Source organism: Esox lucius, chromosome 1 (assembly GCF_011004845.1).
Source record: "Esox lucius isolate fEsoLuc1 chromosome 1, fEsoLuc1.pri, whole genome shotgun sequence".
Classification (NCBI taxonomy): domain Eukaryota; kingdom Metazoa; phylum Chordata; class Actinopteri; order Esociformes; family Esocidae; genus Esox; species Esox lucius.
Window position 1 is genome coordinate 6904745 of NC_047569.1, and position 19657 is coordinate 6924401.

The 19657-nt window shown below is 42.2% G+C and overlaps 2 protein-coding genes across 2 annotated transcripts; both read left to right on the forward strand.

The window, feature by feature from the left end:
* The first annotated feature begins 1237 nt into the window (after positions 1 to 1237).
* LOC105006700 (extracellular calcium-sensing receptor-like) lies at positions 1238 to 8069 on the forward strand. The gene is made up of 8 exons (XM_010865357.3): positions 1238 to 1256; positions 1416 to 1581; positions 1887 to 2175; positions 3992 to 4515; positions 4597 to 4807; positions 5816 to 6040; positions 6636 to 6756; positions 7159 to 8069. The coding sequence occupies exons 1-8, from the start codon at positions 1238 to 1240 to the stop codon at positions 8067 to 8069; spliced, it is 2466 nt and encodes an 821-aa protein (XP_010863659.3).
* A 407-nt stretch (positions 8070 to 8476) lies between these two features.
* On the forward strand, positions 8477 to 18703 carry LOC105006701 (extracellular calcium-sensing receptor). The gene is made up of 9 exons (XM_010865358.4): positions 8477 to 8712; positions 8911 to 9199; positions 9568 to 9654; positions 9830 to 10021; positions 10482 to 10732; positions 10814 to 11024; positions 12317 to 12517; positions 15759 to 15882; positions 17805 to 18703. The coding sequence occupies exons 1-9, from the start codon at positions 8477 to 8479 to the stop codon at positions 18701 to 18703; spliced, it is 2490 nt and encodes an 829-aa protein (XP_010863660.3).
* The last annotated feature ends 954 nt before the right edge of the window (positions 18704 to 19657 follow it).

Below are 19657 nucleotides of genomic sequence, written 5' to 3' on the forward strand. Positions count from 1 at the left end.
GCTCCCACCATATAGCTGATTGTCCCTGACTTGGAGAATAAGACAACTGAAGAATTATGTAAAAGAAATGTCACCAATTACCGTTCTTAAGTTAATACATTTTAATGTGTTTATTATGTTTTTGGTATTGTTTGTAAAGGCCCCAGTCTGAAAAAAGTATTAAACACATTACAATAACTTAAAACAGTTTGAGGTTTACTATATTATAATTGAGTTGGTTTCATAGATCTCGCTGTAATCATGCAGACCTAACCGTCTGTCTTCCAAAGCCTGGATGATATTATCCTACATGCCGGTATGGGTGTTTAGATAAGATAAGATTAGATGCACATTTCTATTAAATGCTACATTAAACAAAAACATCAACAACAAAAATCCAGTCAACTGTGAGGGTTTTTCCTGAAAGAGCAGTAGGTCGTATTGTAATCCACACATGTGCACCGGAAGCAGCAGCTTGGAAGACTGGACCACCCCGGCTGCTGGGTGAGCTTTTATGTTTTAGTTTTGGAAATACTGTGAAACAGTGACATACACACTCACACAACATTTGCTGTGTTAGAGGTTATTTGTGTTGGAAATCTTTTTGGTGTAATACGCTTTAATGAAATACCGTGCTCAAAGGATGATACGGGTTAAAATAATTCCCTGAACAACACCACAGAAAAAACAAATTAGGAGATTAGGAGTGTCTCATTCTGTGCCGTATACATTTATCCAGTACAGTAAAAGAAAATGTTTTAGCAAGCGATTAATTAGGACAGAGTTTTGTGCACTGCCAAGAGTATTTGAAGAGCTCAAATGATCTCATGGTCTTTATTGTTTCACACGGAACCAACACTAATAACAGAAGACTTGACACGCTAAGGGATGATGCAGGAAGAACAGAGAACATAAAGAAACCAAAACATGCCGAAACAAAACATCATGAACCTGAACCAATACAAAGATCGGCAGGATACAGTGGGGAAGCAGGAACTTAAATAGGGTATGTGATCAGGGAAAACAGGTGGGGGCCATAATCAAAGAAAACAGGTGTCCCTTTCTCCCTCATGAAGTGAGGGACAAAGGGCGTTGGATTCACTGGCACAGCTAACCTACTGTGCAGGAAAGTGACAGAACCCTTTGAACCATCCTCTTTAAGTTTCCGCTTAATGAAAATTTTACAAAATACTGGTCCTACCAGCCAGCTTTGCAAAGACATGCATATTAATCTTTGGAAGGGGAGGGGGCTGATCACATGAAGCGAGACCGGCTGAGTATATAACAGAACACCCGGAAACAACTGTGTACACTGGTCCAGTCACTGTCTGAAGGACATCTGACTTAGACCACCATTAGAAGCAGAACCAGTGTGAGGATGTCTTTTCTTCAATGGTGGTCCCTGTTCTACCCCGTGTCTATTTTCCCTCTGACAGAACCCACCTATACACAGCCGGCCTGCTCTGCACAGGGGCCCTTTGAACTGCCAGCATTCTCATCCCAGGGGGACTTCATACTGGGGGGTATATTTCCCCTTCACTACCGGGTGGAGCTGCCAGGCACAGACTTCAAAGATCAGCCACTGGCAGTACATTGTCGTGGGTGAGCTTGGCTTAAACTGAAATTGCTACAATTTATCCATTGCACGAAAAAGTTTGAGAATAGATTAAAAAAGGGTTCTGACTGTCATCATTTTCAGTGCCTTTTACCCATTCTGCATTTTTTCCTGCTATTTTTTTTTATCTCTCTTTTCCTGATTATCATTAAAGGCTTACCCTGTTTCCTGTGGTTGGATTGTCACCACATTCATTTTTGATCAAATATTACTCTTTATCTGTATTGTTCAGTGTACGGTGACCACCAGTTAAAGTGGATTGAGGATATTCTCTCTCCCTCTCTGTACTTAGATTTGACCCGAGGGCTTTCCGCTGGGCTCTGGCAATGAGGCTGGCGGTGGAGGAGATCAACCGGAGTGAAAGGCTACTGCCCAACCACACGCTGGGCTACAAAATGTTTGACTCTTGTGCCACGCCCATCACGGCTCAGAGAGCAGTTTTGGCAGTGCTGAATGAGCAGGGGGAAGAGCAGAGCCCTATGTGTTCTAGCGGCAGCCCGTTGCTAGCCATGGTAGGAGAATCCGGCTCCTCACAGTCCATCGTTGTGTCCAGAACTCTGCAGCCATTTTGTATACCCATGGTGAGTGATGGTTTGAGAATGTTTTTGCAGGGTGCTGATAGATAATATGTTTATTATTATTATTTTGGTAAAAATGAAATCGAATGGTAAAAATTAGAATCCAATGAAGAAATGTTGGGGAACTCGAGTAAAAGAAAATTGTGATCTTGTAGTGCAGAAATGTGTTTCCCATAAAAAAATCACATTTCCCATAAAAACTTCAAAAAGCCTTTTGAAAAGTATTAGAATCCTTCAAGATACAAGATGGAGAGGATAGATGCAATAAACATGAATAAATTAGGGTTAGGGTTTAATGGGTAATAATGGGTCTGAAATTCGAATAATTTAGGCAAAATGATACATGATACAAGGCGTACACTATTTTATATTACTAGATAGAGAGAAGAAGAGATAGTGTCTCTCCATAGCAGGCAGGAGATAAAAAAATGAAATACAATTTAATCTAAGATCCCTATAAGCATTAGATTTGTTGAGTTAGGATAACTGTTAAAGTTACCTTCCAATCAGATATCAAAGCCATGAGATGTAAAGAAAGCAACACCTCTGATCACAAAGGTAACAGTACTAAGACAATCAGAAGATAAACACTAAATACAGGTGAAAAACCATGGTCAATTAATGAATACATTATTTTTGTTTTCAAACTGCATACAAGGCATGCAAGGTAAATACAAATACAGGTAATTTATTAAGAAGGATGTGCTGGCGTGAAATAGAAATGTTTTGTTTTTTTGCATATCCCTACTTGCCCTAAGACACACATGGATAGTCAAGCTTAAGGATCCTATATCGTTAATTGCAACTCATGTAGGAAATAAGGAAACATTTCATTGCTTATGGACATAATTGCTTCTCACCCTTTCAGATCTGGGATTTGATCTAGCAACCTTTCGCTCACTGGTACAATGCTCTTTACATTAGGCAGATTTTGGTTCAAATAGCCAACCAGTTAATTAAAGGAACAGGTTGTCAGCCATTCTGTGCACGTGTCTACCGTTGTCAAGTTTAACATAGTTCAGCATTGGAATTCAGTAAATACTATACGTACAATGTTTTTATGATGAGTGTATTTCAGATAATCCCTTGCACGATACCTGATTTTGTTTATTTCCATACATTATACGATTTGTATTAATGGCATATATGTGATTTGTGAATGGGTCCACACATCACATTAATGTTATTTAACAGATGCTCCTGTCCAATACTGAGTGCATACATTAACTTTTTCCACATACTGGCTCCCTGTAGGAATCATACCCACAAACTATGCTCTACTACCTGAGCTACCATATCCAAAGAGTGCAGGTATTGATCTCAGTCTGTGCTGTTAAAAAAAGAGCAGTAGCAAAGCTGCAGCTGGCTCAGAAAAGAGGAGCAAGCTTTGTCCTCGACTGCACACGCAGAACAAACATTAACAAACCCCCTGAATTATAATGTTTGTTGGAAACTGAGGAGACATTGACTACATCTCTTGTGGTCTGGAAAATGTATAAATAATATATGTTGTGTGTTTTGTTGTGTTTTGACAAAATATATTTGTATTTGTTTCATGTGATATCACTCTATTTACTCCAGCCCCCTACAACACGATCCACTTTTGACTGGAACTTGTATTCAACGGATGACTGATTTGAATCTTTAATTTAAATGGGGACCCTAGTAAAAAATAAACAGATGATTAATGGCGTTATTTATTTATTTTTTGCTTGTGAATCAACACAATTGGTAACACTGGCCTATTTGCGATATATTTTGAAATAATGTCTAAACACATCTTTCTTTAGTTAATATACATTTTCATTTCTTGATTTAGATCAGCTATTTCTCCACCTGCTCATGCCTGAGCAACAGAAAAGAATACCCAACCTTTTTCCGGGTCGTTCCGAATGATAACCATCAGGTTAAAGCCATTGCAAGCCTCTTGCAGCGCTTCAGTTGGAAGTGGGTTGGTGTGGTCCGGGAAGACCACGACTATGGCCACTTTGCACTACAGGGACTGAAAAGGGAGATCCAGAACACAGAGGTGTGTCTGGCTTATGATGAGATGATCCCGAAAGACTATAGGAGAGAGAGGGTTCTGCAGATTCTTGAGGTGATGAGGGTTTCCACAGCCCGGGTAGTGGTGGTCTTCTCTGGAGAAGGAGAGTTTTATCCCTTCCTCAAGGAGTTTGTCATGCAGAACATCACAGGTATCCAGTGGGTGGCCAGCGAGGCCTGGGTCACTGCCAACTTGCTGGCAGAAACGTATCCATTCCTAGACGGAACTGTTGGTTTCGCCATCCGCGCTGGGAAACTCCCGGGTCTCAGGGAATTCCTTCTGACGGTGAACCCTGACAGGTACCCCTCCAACCCCATGGTGCAAGAGCTGTGGGAGGCTCTGTACAGCTGCTCTCCCTCCCCATCTCTGTCTCCCTCTAGGCCCCTGCTGCCCCCCTGCTCAGGACAGGAGGCTATCCTTGATCAACATTCAGCCTACATGAATACCTCCAGCCCCAGAGTGACCTATAATGTTTACAAGGCTGTGTATGCAATCGCCCACTCCATGCACAACCTCCTCTACTGCCAGCCTGGGACAGGGCCCTTCCTCAACCACTCCTGTGCTAACAGCAACAATGTATATCCCTGGCAGGTATGTGCCAATTCAACATGTGAAAAAGCATATTGTTATATATTGTATACTGTAAAACCTTCAACAAACAAGTTTCCCCTACAATATGTCAGATAACATCTTAGACACATCTGGCCCGAATTTAAACAAAAGTAGGTGAATGATGCATCTTGCCGTAGATGATCCAGCATTAACAAAATTCATCAGATTGGACGCAAAATATAAACATTACAACGTCTTATCCCTTTTAAATTAAATTGAGGAACTATGGCATTTAGCAGACACTGATATCCAGATTGATCTACAGAAGTAAGTGTACACACTTTCATGCTGAAGCCCCATGGGAATAAAACTCACTACCCTGGTATTACAAGTAACATGCTCTTACCGAGCTGCACAGATCCATTACCAACATTGACCAAATTACAGTGAATGGCCAGATAGTGATTCTATAAGAAAGAGTTAAAATTGCTAACTGTTCAAGGTCACGCCTTTTAACCCCCTTTTTGGTATAATGGTTTATCTCTTGCCTAAATAACGTATAATGTTTGCAAAGATTGATGTTCTGCCATTTTACATTTTGGTGTAAACAATTAAAATGCTATTCCTTTGGAACAGAATAATGAACCTGCTTGAGTCTTGGTATGCTGCATCTGTGGACAAATTCCAGCTCACACAATGTTTATGAACATCTGAAAAAAAAGTGCCACCACTGACGATTTAACTATGATAGGTGTGATCAGGCAAATAAATGCATTTAAATTGTTCAGGATTGTTCATATTGCAAAAGTCTTTGGTGCATGTAATAAACACTAAACGTATGCGAGGACATTAACATTGACCACACAGTGCTGCTACAACAGGCACACGTGTTTATCTCTTCATCTGTTTGACATGGGTGACTGTGTCTTGTCATAAACATCCAGCATTTACACATTAGGGATAACATGTAATCTGTTGCATTCTTTAAATTACATGGATTTAAGGATAATAGTTATAATGATCATTCTGTGTGTCTGTTTCTCATAGCTCCAGTACTATCTCCACAATGTGTCCTTCAGTGTATCTGGAGAGGAGGTGAACTTTGATCAGAATGGGGACACAACCCCATCCTATGACCTCATCAACTGGCAAAGGGGGGAAGACGGAATTCCTCGCTTTGTCACAGTAGGGATGTATGATGGAACAAAGGATTCTGGGAAGGAACTGGTGATCCAGGAAGAGAAGATAATGTGGGAGGGGCATCAGAGTAAGGCAAGCTGCTCACACTGTGTATTCACCTACATCAGCAGCATACTCTTGGCCTTCTGTAGAGACCTGGATGTAAGTGCATCTGCATGGTAAATGTAGAAGACCAAAGAATGTAGAAGACATACGGTTTTGGATGTGGTTTGTTGAATGCCTTTTCATGCTTAATCTTTTTTAGTTTGTACTACAAGTAATTTAATTAATGAGTTCCAAGGCTTGTTTTCTCTTTCTTAAGCTCTAGATCTCACCACAGAACTCCTGTCTATAAAGCCAATGTTAAGAATCAAATCCCCTGGACACTACTACTTTGGTTATGATTAAAATATTCTGTAGTGGACATATCAAATGATATGATAAATCAAATGAGCACAGAGTTCTGCACCTGGTGTGGAACCCAAAATATATCCCAGAAACCCCTTCTCTTGTAGCAAGAGAAATTGCGTCTCTGGTTATCCACGTTTAGTCATCCAATTACGGACCCATATTTCCAATTATTGAGTGCCCTCCAGTGGCTAGAAAAACATAATTGTTGTTGTAACAGGGAAATGCAATAGACCTACCTATAGATAAGTAACTGACTATTGGTCTCTGTGGGGCTTAGGTGGTCTCTGTGTGCAGTGCCAGCTGTCCTCCAGGATTCAGGAAGGCTATCCGTCATGGGGAGCCTCTGTGCTGCTTTGACTGTTTACCATGTGACAGCGGCAAGATTAGTAATCAGACAGGTGAGGAAACAATCACCTCTGAAATGAATGCCAACTTTCTTTGATGACTATCAAAAAGGATAATTATATAATAAATAATACAGCAAAAAAAAAGAGCATTGGTCCCAATCCAATAAGTAATACCGATAACCAATAAAAACAGTGGTGCCCAAAATGTTAACATATTACTTGATAAACAAAATGCCTTCCTTTTAGCAATGTATCTTTTTAAATAGAACCATACAATATAGCCCGGTATTCCTATTATTTCTTAATACATAGCTATTTTCTCTCTAAGGAAGTGATATTTCTGGAGACTGGATGATTGTATAGTTTCTCTACCGTAGATACAATTGACTCTGCTATGCACATCTTGACCAAGGCTCAGTTCCTAAACCCTTTGCTCTCTGTGTGTTTCTGTAGATTCTCTAGACTGTGATGAATGTCCTGAAGATTATTGGTCCAATGCTGATGGAACATTGTGCATCCTTAAAGTGGTGGAGTTCCTTTCCCATGATGCAATGGGGATAGCCCTGATGGTGATAGCTGTAGTTGGTGCCTGCCTGACGGCCGCTGTTCTGACAGTTTTTCTCCATCACAGGACCACTCCCATTGTCCGTATCAACAACTCTGAGCTGAGTTTCTTCATCCTGCTGTCCCTGACTCTGTGCTTCCTTTGTGCTCTTGTCTTCATTGGTGAGCCCACCTCCTGGTCCTGCATGCTTCGCCACACTGCCTTCAGCATCACCTTCTCCTTCTGCATATCTTGCATCCTAGGCAAGACTTTGGTGGTCCTGGCTGCCTTCACTGCCACCAGGCCTGGGGACAACATCATGAAGTGGCTGGGGCCAAAACAGCAGAGAGTTATCATATTCTGCTGCACCCTGGTTCAAGTGCTGATCTGTGCTGCTTGGCTCATCGCTGCCCCACCCTTCCCCATCAAGAACACACAAGCCTATCATTCCAAGATCATTCTGGAGTGCAGTGTGGGATCACAACTTGCCTTCTGGTGTGTTCTGGGATACATCGGCCTCCTGGCCTGCCTTTGCTTTGTCTTGGCCTTTTTGGCCCGAAAACTGCCAGGAAATTTCAACGAGGCCAAATACATCACTTTCAGCATGCTCATATTCTGTGCAGTCTGGATCTCCTTCATCCCAGCTTATGTCAGCTCTCCTGGGAAGTTCACTGTAGCTGTGGAGATCTTTGCTATTCTGGCCTCTAGCTTTGGGCTGCTTTTTTGTCTGTTTGCTCCAAAATGTTACATTATTCTGCTGAAGTCTGACAAGAACACTAAACAACATCTTATGGGAAATAATTTCAAATGTATAAATTAACATACATTTTAAAACTTTTTGCTGACTTACCTCCTGTCAAGCTGAAATAAAATATTTGTTCTGGTGTTTAGTGCCTTTCTGTGGAACGTGTCAAACAAGTTGAATGTTCACATTTTCATGATAAAGATATTGCTTAACCAAATTACCTCATAAGCTACTGAAACAGAGTGGTACACTTAGTCATGCTGTGGTCATGCATTAAATAAACAAGCAACAACTGTCCCCTAGTTCTTGCCTTGATTACAAGCAACCCCAGTAGAGTATGTCTATCAAACCCTTTTGGGAGGTTGATACCAAATGGAGGTCCAATCCTGAGCCAGTCTTGTCACTAATGACATGCAGAGATGAGTGATGGGCCATATATAACAGCTCTCCTGCCCTCTGTGTGAGGAGTGTGAGTAGTAAGGATGACTCTGTTGTTCTTGTGGCTCCTATCTCCCTCTGTCTCCAGCCTCACACATACCCCCTCCCAGATCCCAGATTACCCCCTCTCAGCCTCACAATGTGTTCTGCAGAATGACTTTGAGCCTGTGTTCATGGCTGATGGAGATTATGTAATTGGGGGTATCTTTCCCTTGCACTACAACCAGGAAATGCCGGACATCAACTATACGTACCGACCAGCAGCCGTCAAGTGCAATGGGTGAGTTTTCAGCGTTCACCGGAAATAGCACATGAAATATATGAAATGTTTTCTTGTTTGGTTTTTTTGTTCTCCATTCTCTGTCTCTCCTACCTTCTTTGAGCCTCTCTCTCCATCCATTCCAACTCTCCTGTCAGCCTTTCACTCAATCCAACATCTCTGTTTTGCTTGTATCATTCTTTTTCTGTGTGTTTTCAGTTTTGACCCGAGGGCTTTCCGCTGGGCTCTTGCCATGAGGCTGTCGGTGGAGGTGATCAATCAGAGTGGGAAGCTGCTGCCCAACCACACGCTGGGCTACAAGATCTTTGACTCGTGTGCATATCCTCTAACGGGGCAGAGGGCTGCTCTGTCCGTGCTAAATGGACCGTTCCAGGCTCATGCGCCAATGTGTTCCAGTGCCTCTCCTCTCTTGGCTGTCATTGGTGAATCTGGTTCTGCTCAGTCAATTGTTGTGTCCAAAAGTCTACACCCCTTTAGAATACCAATGGTAGGGTTCAACTTCAAGTCTTTTAAAAACTGAAGTAAATGAATTATTCACTGTATTACAGCTCACGAAAAATTAAGAGACAGAAAGTCAATAACATTCAGAGTTCTCTGTGACAGGTCCTATTAAGCAATCAGTGAGTTTGCTGTTCATTGACAAAAGATTGTCAATTTCTGTAGTAACGCAATAGTCAGAGGTACATTTTCCAGTGGCTGTGGCTTGAGTCTTGCTAGATTTGCCCTTTTATCATTTCACTTATCAATCAACCGGGGGACATATGCTACTGTATAACCTTTCTGATTCTCTGTGTTACTATGGATATGAGTGTACGTGTGTATTTGAGTGCAAACCAACAAGAAATGTATCTCCAGATCAGCTATTTCTCATCGTGTGCGTGCCTCAGTGATAGGACGAAGTACCCCAACTTCTTCAGAGTGATTCCAAATGACGACTACCAGGTGAACATATAAAAATGAGGCAAGGATCTCATACCTCTCAAGATTCAACAGAAAGTATTATATGAGTAACCCTAATGGCACTTGCTGTTGAAAGGCAGTGAAGCACATCAGATCATCCTGTATTCATATCCTGGTCCCACATCCTGGTTACAGCATGGTTAATCTTTCATTCCAGGTGAAAGCTATGGCCCAGCTTCTCTTGCGATATGGCTGGCGCTGGGTCGGGGTTGTGCGTGGGGACCATGCGTATGGCCTTTTCGCCCTCCAGGGCCTGCTGAGGGAGCTGAAGGGGACAGGCGTGTGTGTGGCATACCAGGAGATGATCCCCCTGCTCTACAACCAGCAAAAAGCTCTGGAGATCATAGAGGTTTGAAACTAAGCAGGGAGAGGTAGTGTTCTGCCACGACATCTCTTCCATGTACAAAATAACCTTCTACAAGTGAGAGATTATACATGCTTTATTTTTCCCCAGCCTATCTATCTACATATGCATGTCCCCTTTAAACTCCTCCTTCGTCTGTCCTTCATCAGTCACCCTCCATTCACTTCTCAACTATGCTCTATTTTTCTCTCTCTTATCTGCCTCTTTCTCCTGTCTGCCGCTCTCCTATCTGCCTCTCTCTCCTGTCTGCCTCTCACTCCTGTCTGCCTCTTTCTCCTGTCTGCCTCTCTCTCCTGTCTGCCTCTCTCTCTCCTATCTGCCTCTCTCTCTCCTGTCTGCCTCTCTCTCCTGTCTGCGTCTCTCTCTCCTGTTAGCCTCTCTCTCTCCTGTCTGCCTCTCTCTACTGTCTGACTATCTCTCCTGTCTGCCTCTCTCTCCTGTCTAGGTGATGCGTAGCTCCACAGCCAGGGTGGTGGTGGTGTTCTCTGCTGAGGGGGAGATGACACCATTCCTGAAGGACTACATGGAGCAGAACGTGACAGGGATCCAGTGGGTGGCTAGCGAGGCCTGGGTCACTGCCTCCGTATTCACCACCAGCAAGTACTACACTTACCTCGGAGGCACAATCGGCTTTGGGATCAGGCAAGGCCAAATCCCGGGTCTCAGGGATTACCTGCAGATGGTTAACCCTGTGAGGTACCCCTCCAACCCCATGGTGCAGGAGCTGTGGGAGGCTCTGTACGGCTGCTCTCCCTCCCCATCTCTGTCCCCCTCTAGGCCCCTGCTGCCCCCCTGCTCAGGACAGGAGGCTATCCTTGATCAACATTCAGCCTACATGAATACCTCCAGCCCCAGAGTGACCTATAATGTTTACAAGGCTGTGTATGCAATCACCCACTCCATGCACAACCTCCTCTACTGCCAGCCTGGGACAGGGCCCTTCCTCAACCACTCCTGTGCTAACAGCAACAATGTATATCCCTGGCAGGTACAGGTTTTGTCACAATCTCCAGTGTGTCAAATGAATAATGTGCTGAGACTGATACTATATAAGTGTATAAGAGAATTGATACTTTTATTGTAGGACTATATATACTATACACAAAAGGTTTTACAGAATAAATCTTTGGACAGAATTCTGGATTGCCAGCTTATTTTCCAGGAATCTTCAGAATTAGAATTTCTAGAAATCATGCAAATTGTTTGACAGAATAAATAACTAATGCAAATGCAACAATAGCCACAAATCAAGATTGAATATGTTTACCCTTATGAGGTTATCGTATTTCTATATGATGAGATTATAAAATTTGGCAAATTGGTGTATTCATTTGCATACAAATAGTGGAAGAAGTGATCTGGGTGGCTGCAAAAAGTTAGTTATCGTCGCCTTTATTGATAGTTACTGTATAAAAAAAGTACGTTGTTTTGCCATGAAAGAAAGAAATACATTATGCCATCAAATGAAATAGCTTTGGCAGACTCGCTAGCAATTGCTCAATTCTTATGACTATTCCAGTAAGTTAGTAGATACCGGTAAAGCTTAGTACTGGCTAATATGCTGTTAAAACGGCCAGTGGCAAACGCAATACATAGCCGCTATTTGTGGTGGAGGTAAACTTAGTAAGAAACGTCAGTTTAACTGTATCAATGGCATTCACGAATGGACAATTAACTATTAAAATGGCCAGTGGCAAAAGAGGATTTGTTCAGGATAAAACGAGACAAGAGGCAATACTGACACCCAGCATACTTACAGCTCCATGGTGTAGTGGTTAACAACACAGCCTTTCATGTGGGTGACCCAGGTTTGAATCATGAGGTGGCAACATTTTCTATTGCAGGTCGGCTGAACTAGGCTTGCCTGGTTTCTTGTTGAGTTTAGATTCAGGGGATTGCATCTTCACTTTTTAAAGAGAAAGTGTCAGCAATACAGAATCATTTTAACAAGGGCAAATCACAGATTTAGAAACCAAAAATATTATAATGATAAGAATGTAACTTTTCCCTTGCTGCACAGTAAAACTGACAATCACACTCTCCCACTTAAAACTGGTTATTTACATTACAACATATGTTTAACTGAAAAAAATTAGTTCATCATTTCACTCTTGAAGAACCCCTGATTCAACATTAGATCAATTACACAAAAAAAATCTATACTAGGTAAGAAACACTTGTCAATTTGCTGTGTATGGTAATTCTAATTATAGGGAATCATGCCAGTCTGACAAAAAGATAATATATCTTTCTACAATTTGCTTTTAATTCATTTAAAAGCTGCAGCATTATCTACAAGAAGTGGACGTTTCTATCGCTGGAGAGACGATAAAGTTTGACTGGAAAGGGGATTCCATCCCGTACTATGACATCATCAACTGGCAGAAGGGCTCTGGTGGTAACATCGAGTTTATAACTGTGGGTGTGTTCGATGGAACAAAGGATCCTGGGAAGGAGCTGGTGATCCAGGAGGAGAAGATAGTGTGGGCAGGGCATCAGAGCAAGGCAAGCTGCTCACACTCTGTATTTACCTACATCAGATGCCAACTATTGAAGTTATGTAGGTTAAGGTGGAGGTAAGTAGGGAGGAATGGGATAGGTCTGGATTTCATTAAATACTGAGTCTCTCAAAAGTATTCACCCACCTTCAAAATGTATTTAATGATGAACACAAAAAACTTTAACTTAAATTCATTTAATTAATTGCACACATAAAACAGAAAAAAATTGGTTACTTAAGGAAGAGTGAACACAATTAATTATTCTCTGTTTTGTATTTGTAATTAATTCAGAACAGTTTGTTATGTCCTGGCATGGCAGGCCTGCCGTGTCAGCGTGAAGGATGCAGGAGTAATGGGCAGGAGTAACAATGGGCACGCGAGTGTCGGAAATGGACCTTGGAGCAGTGTCATCTTTTCCGATGAGTCCCCTTTTCTTTTACGTCATGTGGATGCTCATGTACCTGTGTGCCGTTTACCTGGGGACGTTATGGCACCAGGATACACTGCAGAAAGACAACAAGCCGGTAGAGGGAGTATGATTCTCTGGGCAATGTTCTGCTGGGAAACCCTGGGTCTGGGCATTAATGTGGATGTCAATTTGACATGTGCCACCTACCTAAACATCGTTGCAGACCAGGTACATCCCTTCATGGCAGTGGTATTCCCTGATGGCAGAGGCCTCTTTCAGCCGGATATTGCGCCCTGTCACACTGCACACATTGTTCAGGGATGGTTTGAGGAACACAATGAAGAGTTCAAGGTGTTGCCCTAGCCTCCAAAATTCCCCAGATCTCAATACAATTGAGCATCTTTGGGAAGTGCTGGCCCAACAAGTTCGATGCACGACGGCTCCACCTCACAACTTACAGGACTTGAAGGATATGCTGCTAATGTCTTGGTGCCAGATACAACAGGACACATTCAGGGGTCCTGTAGAGTCCATGCCTCAATGGGTTTGCACAGTTTTGGCAGCACCGACTGGACAAACAGTATATTAGGCAGGTGGTCATAATATTAGTGTATACAAATGCAATTACGCCTGATAAGGCCCTATGTGTGTGTAGCAACAGAGCCCTAACTCCCTTGCTATAAAATACCCAGCTACACCTGTATCCACTGATTAACTGCACTTAACATACTTCTGTGTTTGGCAAATGTCACATATTTTTTACTAGCTTTTTTATAGTGGAACATGGAAAATGTTTTCAAACCTTTCTTGGCAAAATATGCTCTCCGCTACTCTGCAATTGAACTGTCCATCTTAGGTTATATTCCCCTGGGTGTTGTTGTTTGTAGTTTGTCAAGGCAAGGTTATGTTCCGCAGGCCGTTGCTATCTGGAGACTGGGCTCTGTGTGGTTGTATTCTCTACTTTGTCCTTGCCCATGCAGGTTCTAGTGTGTGTATAATGATTCACTCGTGGTATGTCTTGTGTGCTTCTGCTGTTCTGGGACATGGACTCTCAGTTTGTATGATACCTATAGCCAGGAACACCTGAACTCTCATGTTGGTGGGTTCTTCTTTGGCATTTGTAGTCTGTCATGGGCTCCTCTGCTGGGTTTAGTTTGTCTGCTCCATCTGCTTTTGTGACTAAAGGCAGGGGATGAAGTCTTGGCTGGGCTTGCGCTAGTTACCGGTGCAGGTTTCTCTTGTTGAACGGGGCTTCGGTGGCTGCCTCTGAGCCCTGTGCGGTTTCTGTGGCTGGCTTTCCTTTGTATTTTTCCACATTTGGATCTTGTTCACCCATGCTGGGCAGAGTCCGCTTGAAGAGTCTGACCCACTTCCTGTGGATCCCCACTGGATCAAGGATTAGTGGTTCATGAGTGTGTCCGTCTTTTCAACGGTCCTCACTGGCGTCCGCCGAATTGTGCCTATGTTTAAATTCTGCAGCCACTGAACTGAACAAAGAGCTGGACCTCCCTCTCTTTCCATTGACAAGCAGCGTCTGTGTCACGGGGTGGACTATTGTTCAGGGATTGTGAGGGTTTCTTTTTGATTTATTTGCATGTTGTATATATTTGCAGTGTATTATGATTATTGTGTGTTGTGTTATTACATTCGCCACCCGTGACTTTCCACCCAATTGGTGGCTTATTGGCCGATGGACAAGGACCTATGGGAACAGGCCAGGGGTGGGACTCATGGTTTTTAATCAGAAGCAGAAAGAGAAAAGAAAAATAACAGAACATTAGAGAGGAGAGAACGGGGGAGAGACAAACAACGAGACGGAACAATCGGTGCAGAGAGTATGAGGCGAACCTCTTCACGCACTGGGCCCGTAGCAGGATATAATCTACGGCCCGGGCAGATGAGTACGGGTCATATCTTGTGTGTTGGGGAAGGAGCGTACTCGGGATTACGGTACTAGCTGCTGGGTTTGGATCCCACCATACTTGTTCTCTTGTTTTGAAGCGTGTTGCTGGTCAGCACGGTTTGCATTTAGACTTTGTATTGGTCCATTTTTCTTGTGCCTAGGTGGAAGGCTAGAGAGTGGCTGGCCCAGGCTCCGGAAACTCAGGTACCCCCACATGGACTCACCTCTGGCTGAGATCCAATGGACGATTTTAGCTTCCTTTTAATTCATAGATTTTTGTTAATAAAACTTGTTATTTTGTATAGTTTACGGCATCCGCCTCTTTTTGGGTCGCTGTTCACATGAACCCTCCCAAATGATAAAGAACCTTACTATTTAACTACCTTGAGTCTCTAGGGCTCTTAGTCTTACCTAGGTGGCATTGTCCAGCAAAATTCTAAATATACCTTGGCCACTGACATAAGCTAAAATCTGCACAGTTGCATTGTCTGGGTTTCCCATCCTGTGGCAATTTTTTGTCCCTGGTTCAAGATGGTTAAGTCTATAGCGGTGGCGGGTGTCAGGTGCCACCTCCTGGGCTGTGTGTGTGCTCACCACTGGGGGGGTAGCGGTCCCTGGGTTTTGTTACTTCTTAGTTATTTTATAAAAAGTCCACTGTTCTCCCTGAGCCTGTATCCCGCCTACGTCATTACAAATAATTATTTTTTTATTTTGACATTATGCACTAAACTTTGATGTCATGTTCTAACAATAAAATGTGGATAAGTCCAAGGGGGGTAAATACTTTTGATTCCATTGGGAGATTCGTGCAATGTCTCCTCAATACACAATTCTATGTTGAATTAATAAAACTGGTTAATTGTTACACTCACAGACCAACAAATCAAGCTTTGTCTTTGTGGTGCTCAGGTGGTGGTCTCCGTGTGCAGTGCCAGCTGTCGTCCAGGATTCAGGAAGGCTGTCCGTCATGGGGAGCCTCTGTGCTGCTTTGACTGTGTTCCATGTGACGGTGGCAAGATTAGTAATCAGACAGGTGAGGACTGATACAGTCCATGTGTGGGCCATTACATATGCTAACATTTTCAACATTATTATTAAAAAATATATATTTTGGTGGGTTGACTTTATAATCCAGTTGATAACACTATGTACATTTTAAGATTAGCATAGATGTCCTTGATATGTGGAAGCATGGCCCCAGTGATACCAGGCAGCAAGTAAGGATTTCCATTATTTTCCAGCTATATTATTTGGAGATAAATCAGGGTTTCAAATACATTCAGTTGCCATATGGAATAGGCTTGTTGTTAGGTCTCATTTGAGAAAATCTGTGGTTTTGATGATCAATGGCAAGTCCTCAGCAAACTAAACTGATTACTTTCTCTAAAGCAATTATCGAAGATGTGGATCCAGGCATGTTCCTGCTTAGGTTTCATAAAGGCAACAATCAAAGCTCCTCTCTTACTGCATTGCAGCCTGCTTTGCAGGCCCGGCACCAAGATGAAGTGACTGAGGGGGCAGTTAAAAATTACGAGGGGGCGAATCTCTTTTTTTGCTGTTTTTATATAGGGTATTTAAAACTTAAACCGAGCGGGCTAAGAACCCCTTGTGATGCCGGGCCTGCTGCCTCGGTACCACTGTGTTTTTCATACGTCATCCCAATAAACAATTTAGATCAAAGTTTTAAATTATAAATGTATTGCCATGAAATTTTTATTTTTATTTGACTACACTTTAATTTACTCATTAAATAGATTAAATATATTAGGTACTACATTACTTGGGGTTAACCCAAACGGCTCAGGTCGCCTATGGTATGTCAGAAATCTGTTATCTAGTAGCTTATAGAAATATACTTTTTCTTTAATCCTAAAGTGAACTGATACAAACTTAACAAACCCACTGGACATGGAAGACAGCTTTCCACCAAGTAGGTCTAGCTAGCAGCAGGAGCTAGGTCTAACTTTATTGGACAGTGACATTGTGAGTATATTATTGTTTTAAAACTTACAAAGTGGGTAAGTAATATTTACAGTAATCAAAAATAAATGAAAAGCTGTACTTTGTCATCAACATCATGTCAAAAAATCTATTTTAAATGGCAATGTTGTTAACATTAGCAGAGTTTGTAAACAAATGGCTAGCAATGTATTATTAATGTCAGCTACCCACTGTAGTACATAACTGGTCACAGAAATAGTGTACACAATTGAACAAAGCGAGAGGTGGGGTCAGCTAGCACTTGTTGGTTTATTAAAAGCAATGGCAATAATTTGGCATAACATTATTACAGATAGATTACTATCTGTAATAATGCGTGTGTAACGTTTCTTACGGGTTTTTGGAGATGGATGTAGAAGCAATTAGGAGGACACCAGCGAGTCAGAAAATCAGGTAAATATTGAATGTCCCGACTCCACAAAACAGGAAGCCCTTTGGTACCCTGGAATGCCTGGAAACACTATACTTTAAAACAGAAGCATTCTCTTCCTGACTAAACTGACAAACCAAACAGGAATGACAACAGTAGTGTTCTTTAAATTCCAAGTATACAAGAAATATCACACCAAGAAATAAACAATAATTGACCCAGAAACCACCCCCCCACTAAATAACCCACATAATGACAATAAAAAACAGCTGTGCGAAACAGCCCAGTTCATGTCCCCATGGGAACTGCAGGTCACTGGGAAGAGAGGCTTGGCAGAACTGTTGGTGGCCAGAATGAGGGAGACCCTGAATACTGGATCGCTAGGGGAGGCTGGTCCAGCGGGGACGTTACAACATAGTACATTATAATATTTTAAGGACGAATGCTTCAGTTTATTTTAAGTATAATTACTCTTAAATTGTTATTTATAGCAATGGTTCAATGTAGTCCTGTCCCTCTGCATGACCACAGCATCAACATGCATGAACAATTCCTAAATCAATTTATCTCTGTGTTTTCAATAGATTCTATAGACTGTGAAGCATGTCCTGAAGATTATTGGTCCAATGCTGATGGAACATTGTGCATCCTTAAAGTGGTGGAGTTCCTTTCCCATGATGCAATGGGGATAGCCCTGATGGTGATAGCTGTAGTTGGTGCCTGCCTGACGGCTGCTGTCCTGGGGGTCTTTCTCCATCACAGGACCACTCCCATTGTCCGTATCAACAACTCTGAGCTGAGTTTCTTTATCCTGCTCTCCCTGACTCTGTGCTTCCTGTGTGCTCTTGTCTTCATTGGTGAGCCCACCTCCTGGTCCTGCATGCTTCGCCACACTGCCTTCAGCATCACCTTCTCCCTCTGCATATCCTGCATCCTAGGCAAGACTTTGGTGGTCCTGGCTGCCTTCACTGCCACCAGGCCTGGGGACAACATCATGAAGTGGCTGGGGCCAAAACAGCAGAGATTTATCATAATCTGCTGCACCCTGGTTCAGGTGCTGATCTGTGCTGCTTGGCTCATCGCTGCCCCACCCTTCCCCATCAAGAATACACAAGCCTATCATTCCAAGATCATTCTGGAGTGCAGTGTGGGATCACAACTTGCCTTTTGGTGTGTTCTGGGATACATCGGCTTCCTGGCTTGCTTATGCTTTATCTTGGCCTTTTTGGCCCGAAAACTGCCGGGAAACTTCAACGAGGCCAAGTACATCACCTTCAGCATGCTTATATTCTGTGCAGTCTGGATCTCCTTCATCCCAGCCTATGTCAGCTCTCCTGGGAAGTACACAGTAGCTGTGGAGATCTTTGCTATTCTGGCCTCCAGCTTTGGCCTACTGTTTTGTCTGTTTGCTCCAAAGTGCTACATCATTCTGCTGAAGCCTGAGAAGAACACTAAACAACATCTTATGTTAAATAAAAAATAGTTAATGATGAATTACATTTTTTTTTTTTTTGCTATAGTTGTACTTGCTTTTTCATACATTATGTTTTTCGGTGACTGTATAGTATAAACATATGGAGGACTAAACGTTCCAAATCATTAAATCAATACATTTGTATTTGCATTGTTTTTGCATTTAAAAAGCAATTTGGGGTGGGACTTTTATTATTTGCATGATGTTTGTACATTACAGTGCAACTGCAAAAGACCAGTAAGACTTTTAGTATTTGCATTTGCATTATGTATGTGCATTGCATGCAACTGCAACAGGGGGGTTGAACTAGTTAGCTTGAGCAAAGTTGATCAAACACTGTGATTAGACAATTGACAGCCAACTATCAATCCAATTCAGATGTAAGCTGTCAATCAAGAAGTAAGATGAAGTGTTGTCCACTATATTGCTACAGAATTTGGTCCAATCTGTTTGGGTTACTTCAAGGCTCGCTCTCCCCTTTACCTTAGTGAAACGATTCAGGATTCATAATAACACATGACTCCCATCACACCCAAGCATAATAACTCTTAAATGTAGCAGCCTATCTAGACGCAAACATTCAATCAGACATGCTGAATGGAAATGAGGTAATTGTTCAGTCGTATCAACTTTTAAACTGGTAACTACTGAGTCTAGCAATATGATCCCTGTCCCTCTGGCATGGGAAAATGACTGCACTTCAAGCAAAAAGGTGGGTCCACCTAGTATAAATTGGGTATATTACTTTTTTAATTGTAAATAATTTTCAGCTTTTTGACATTTAATTTTCACTTGGATTTTGTGGGTTACTGTGTGTAAGTAAAGCAGACGTACTGTCATTCCTAAGTGTTTAGTGTAATTGTATTAAATTAGATAGCAAGCCAAACCCAGGAAGTGAACGTCCTAGTTCCAATATTCATTTCCGTTGTGCAGTTAGTTTCTGGCTTAAATCATGAGTGCTAG

Coding starts and splice junctions, on each gene's coding strand:
- LOC105006700 (XM_010865357.3), top strand. Junction 6,041..6,635: donor GGGAGGGGCATCAGAGTAAG/GCAAGCTGCTCA, acceptor TGTGGGGCTTAG/GTGGTCTCTGTGTGCAGTGC. Junction 6,757..7,158: donor CAAGATTAGTAATCAGACAG/GTGAGGAAACAA, acceptor GTGTTTCTGTAG/ATTCTCTAGACTGTGATGAA.
- LOC105006701 (XM_010865358.4), top strand. CDS start 8,477: ATGACTCTGTTGTTCTTGTGGCTCCTATCTCCCTCTGTCTCCAGCCTC. Junction 8,713..8,910: donor GCAGCCGTCAAGTGCAATGG/GTGAGTTTTCAG, acceptor GTGTGTTTTCAG/TTTTGACCCGAGGGCTTTCC. Junction 12,518..15,758: donor TGATCCAGGAGGAGAAGATA/GTGTGGGCAGGG, acceptor TGTGGTGCTCAG/GTGGTGGTCTCCGTGTGCAG.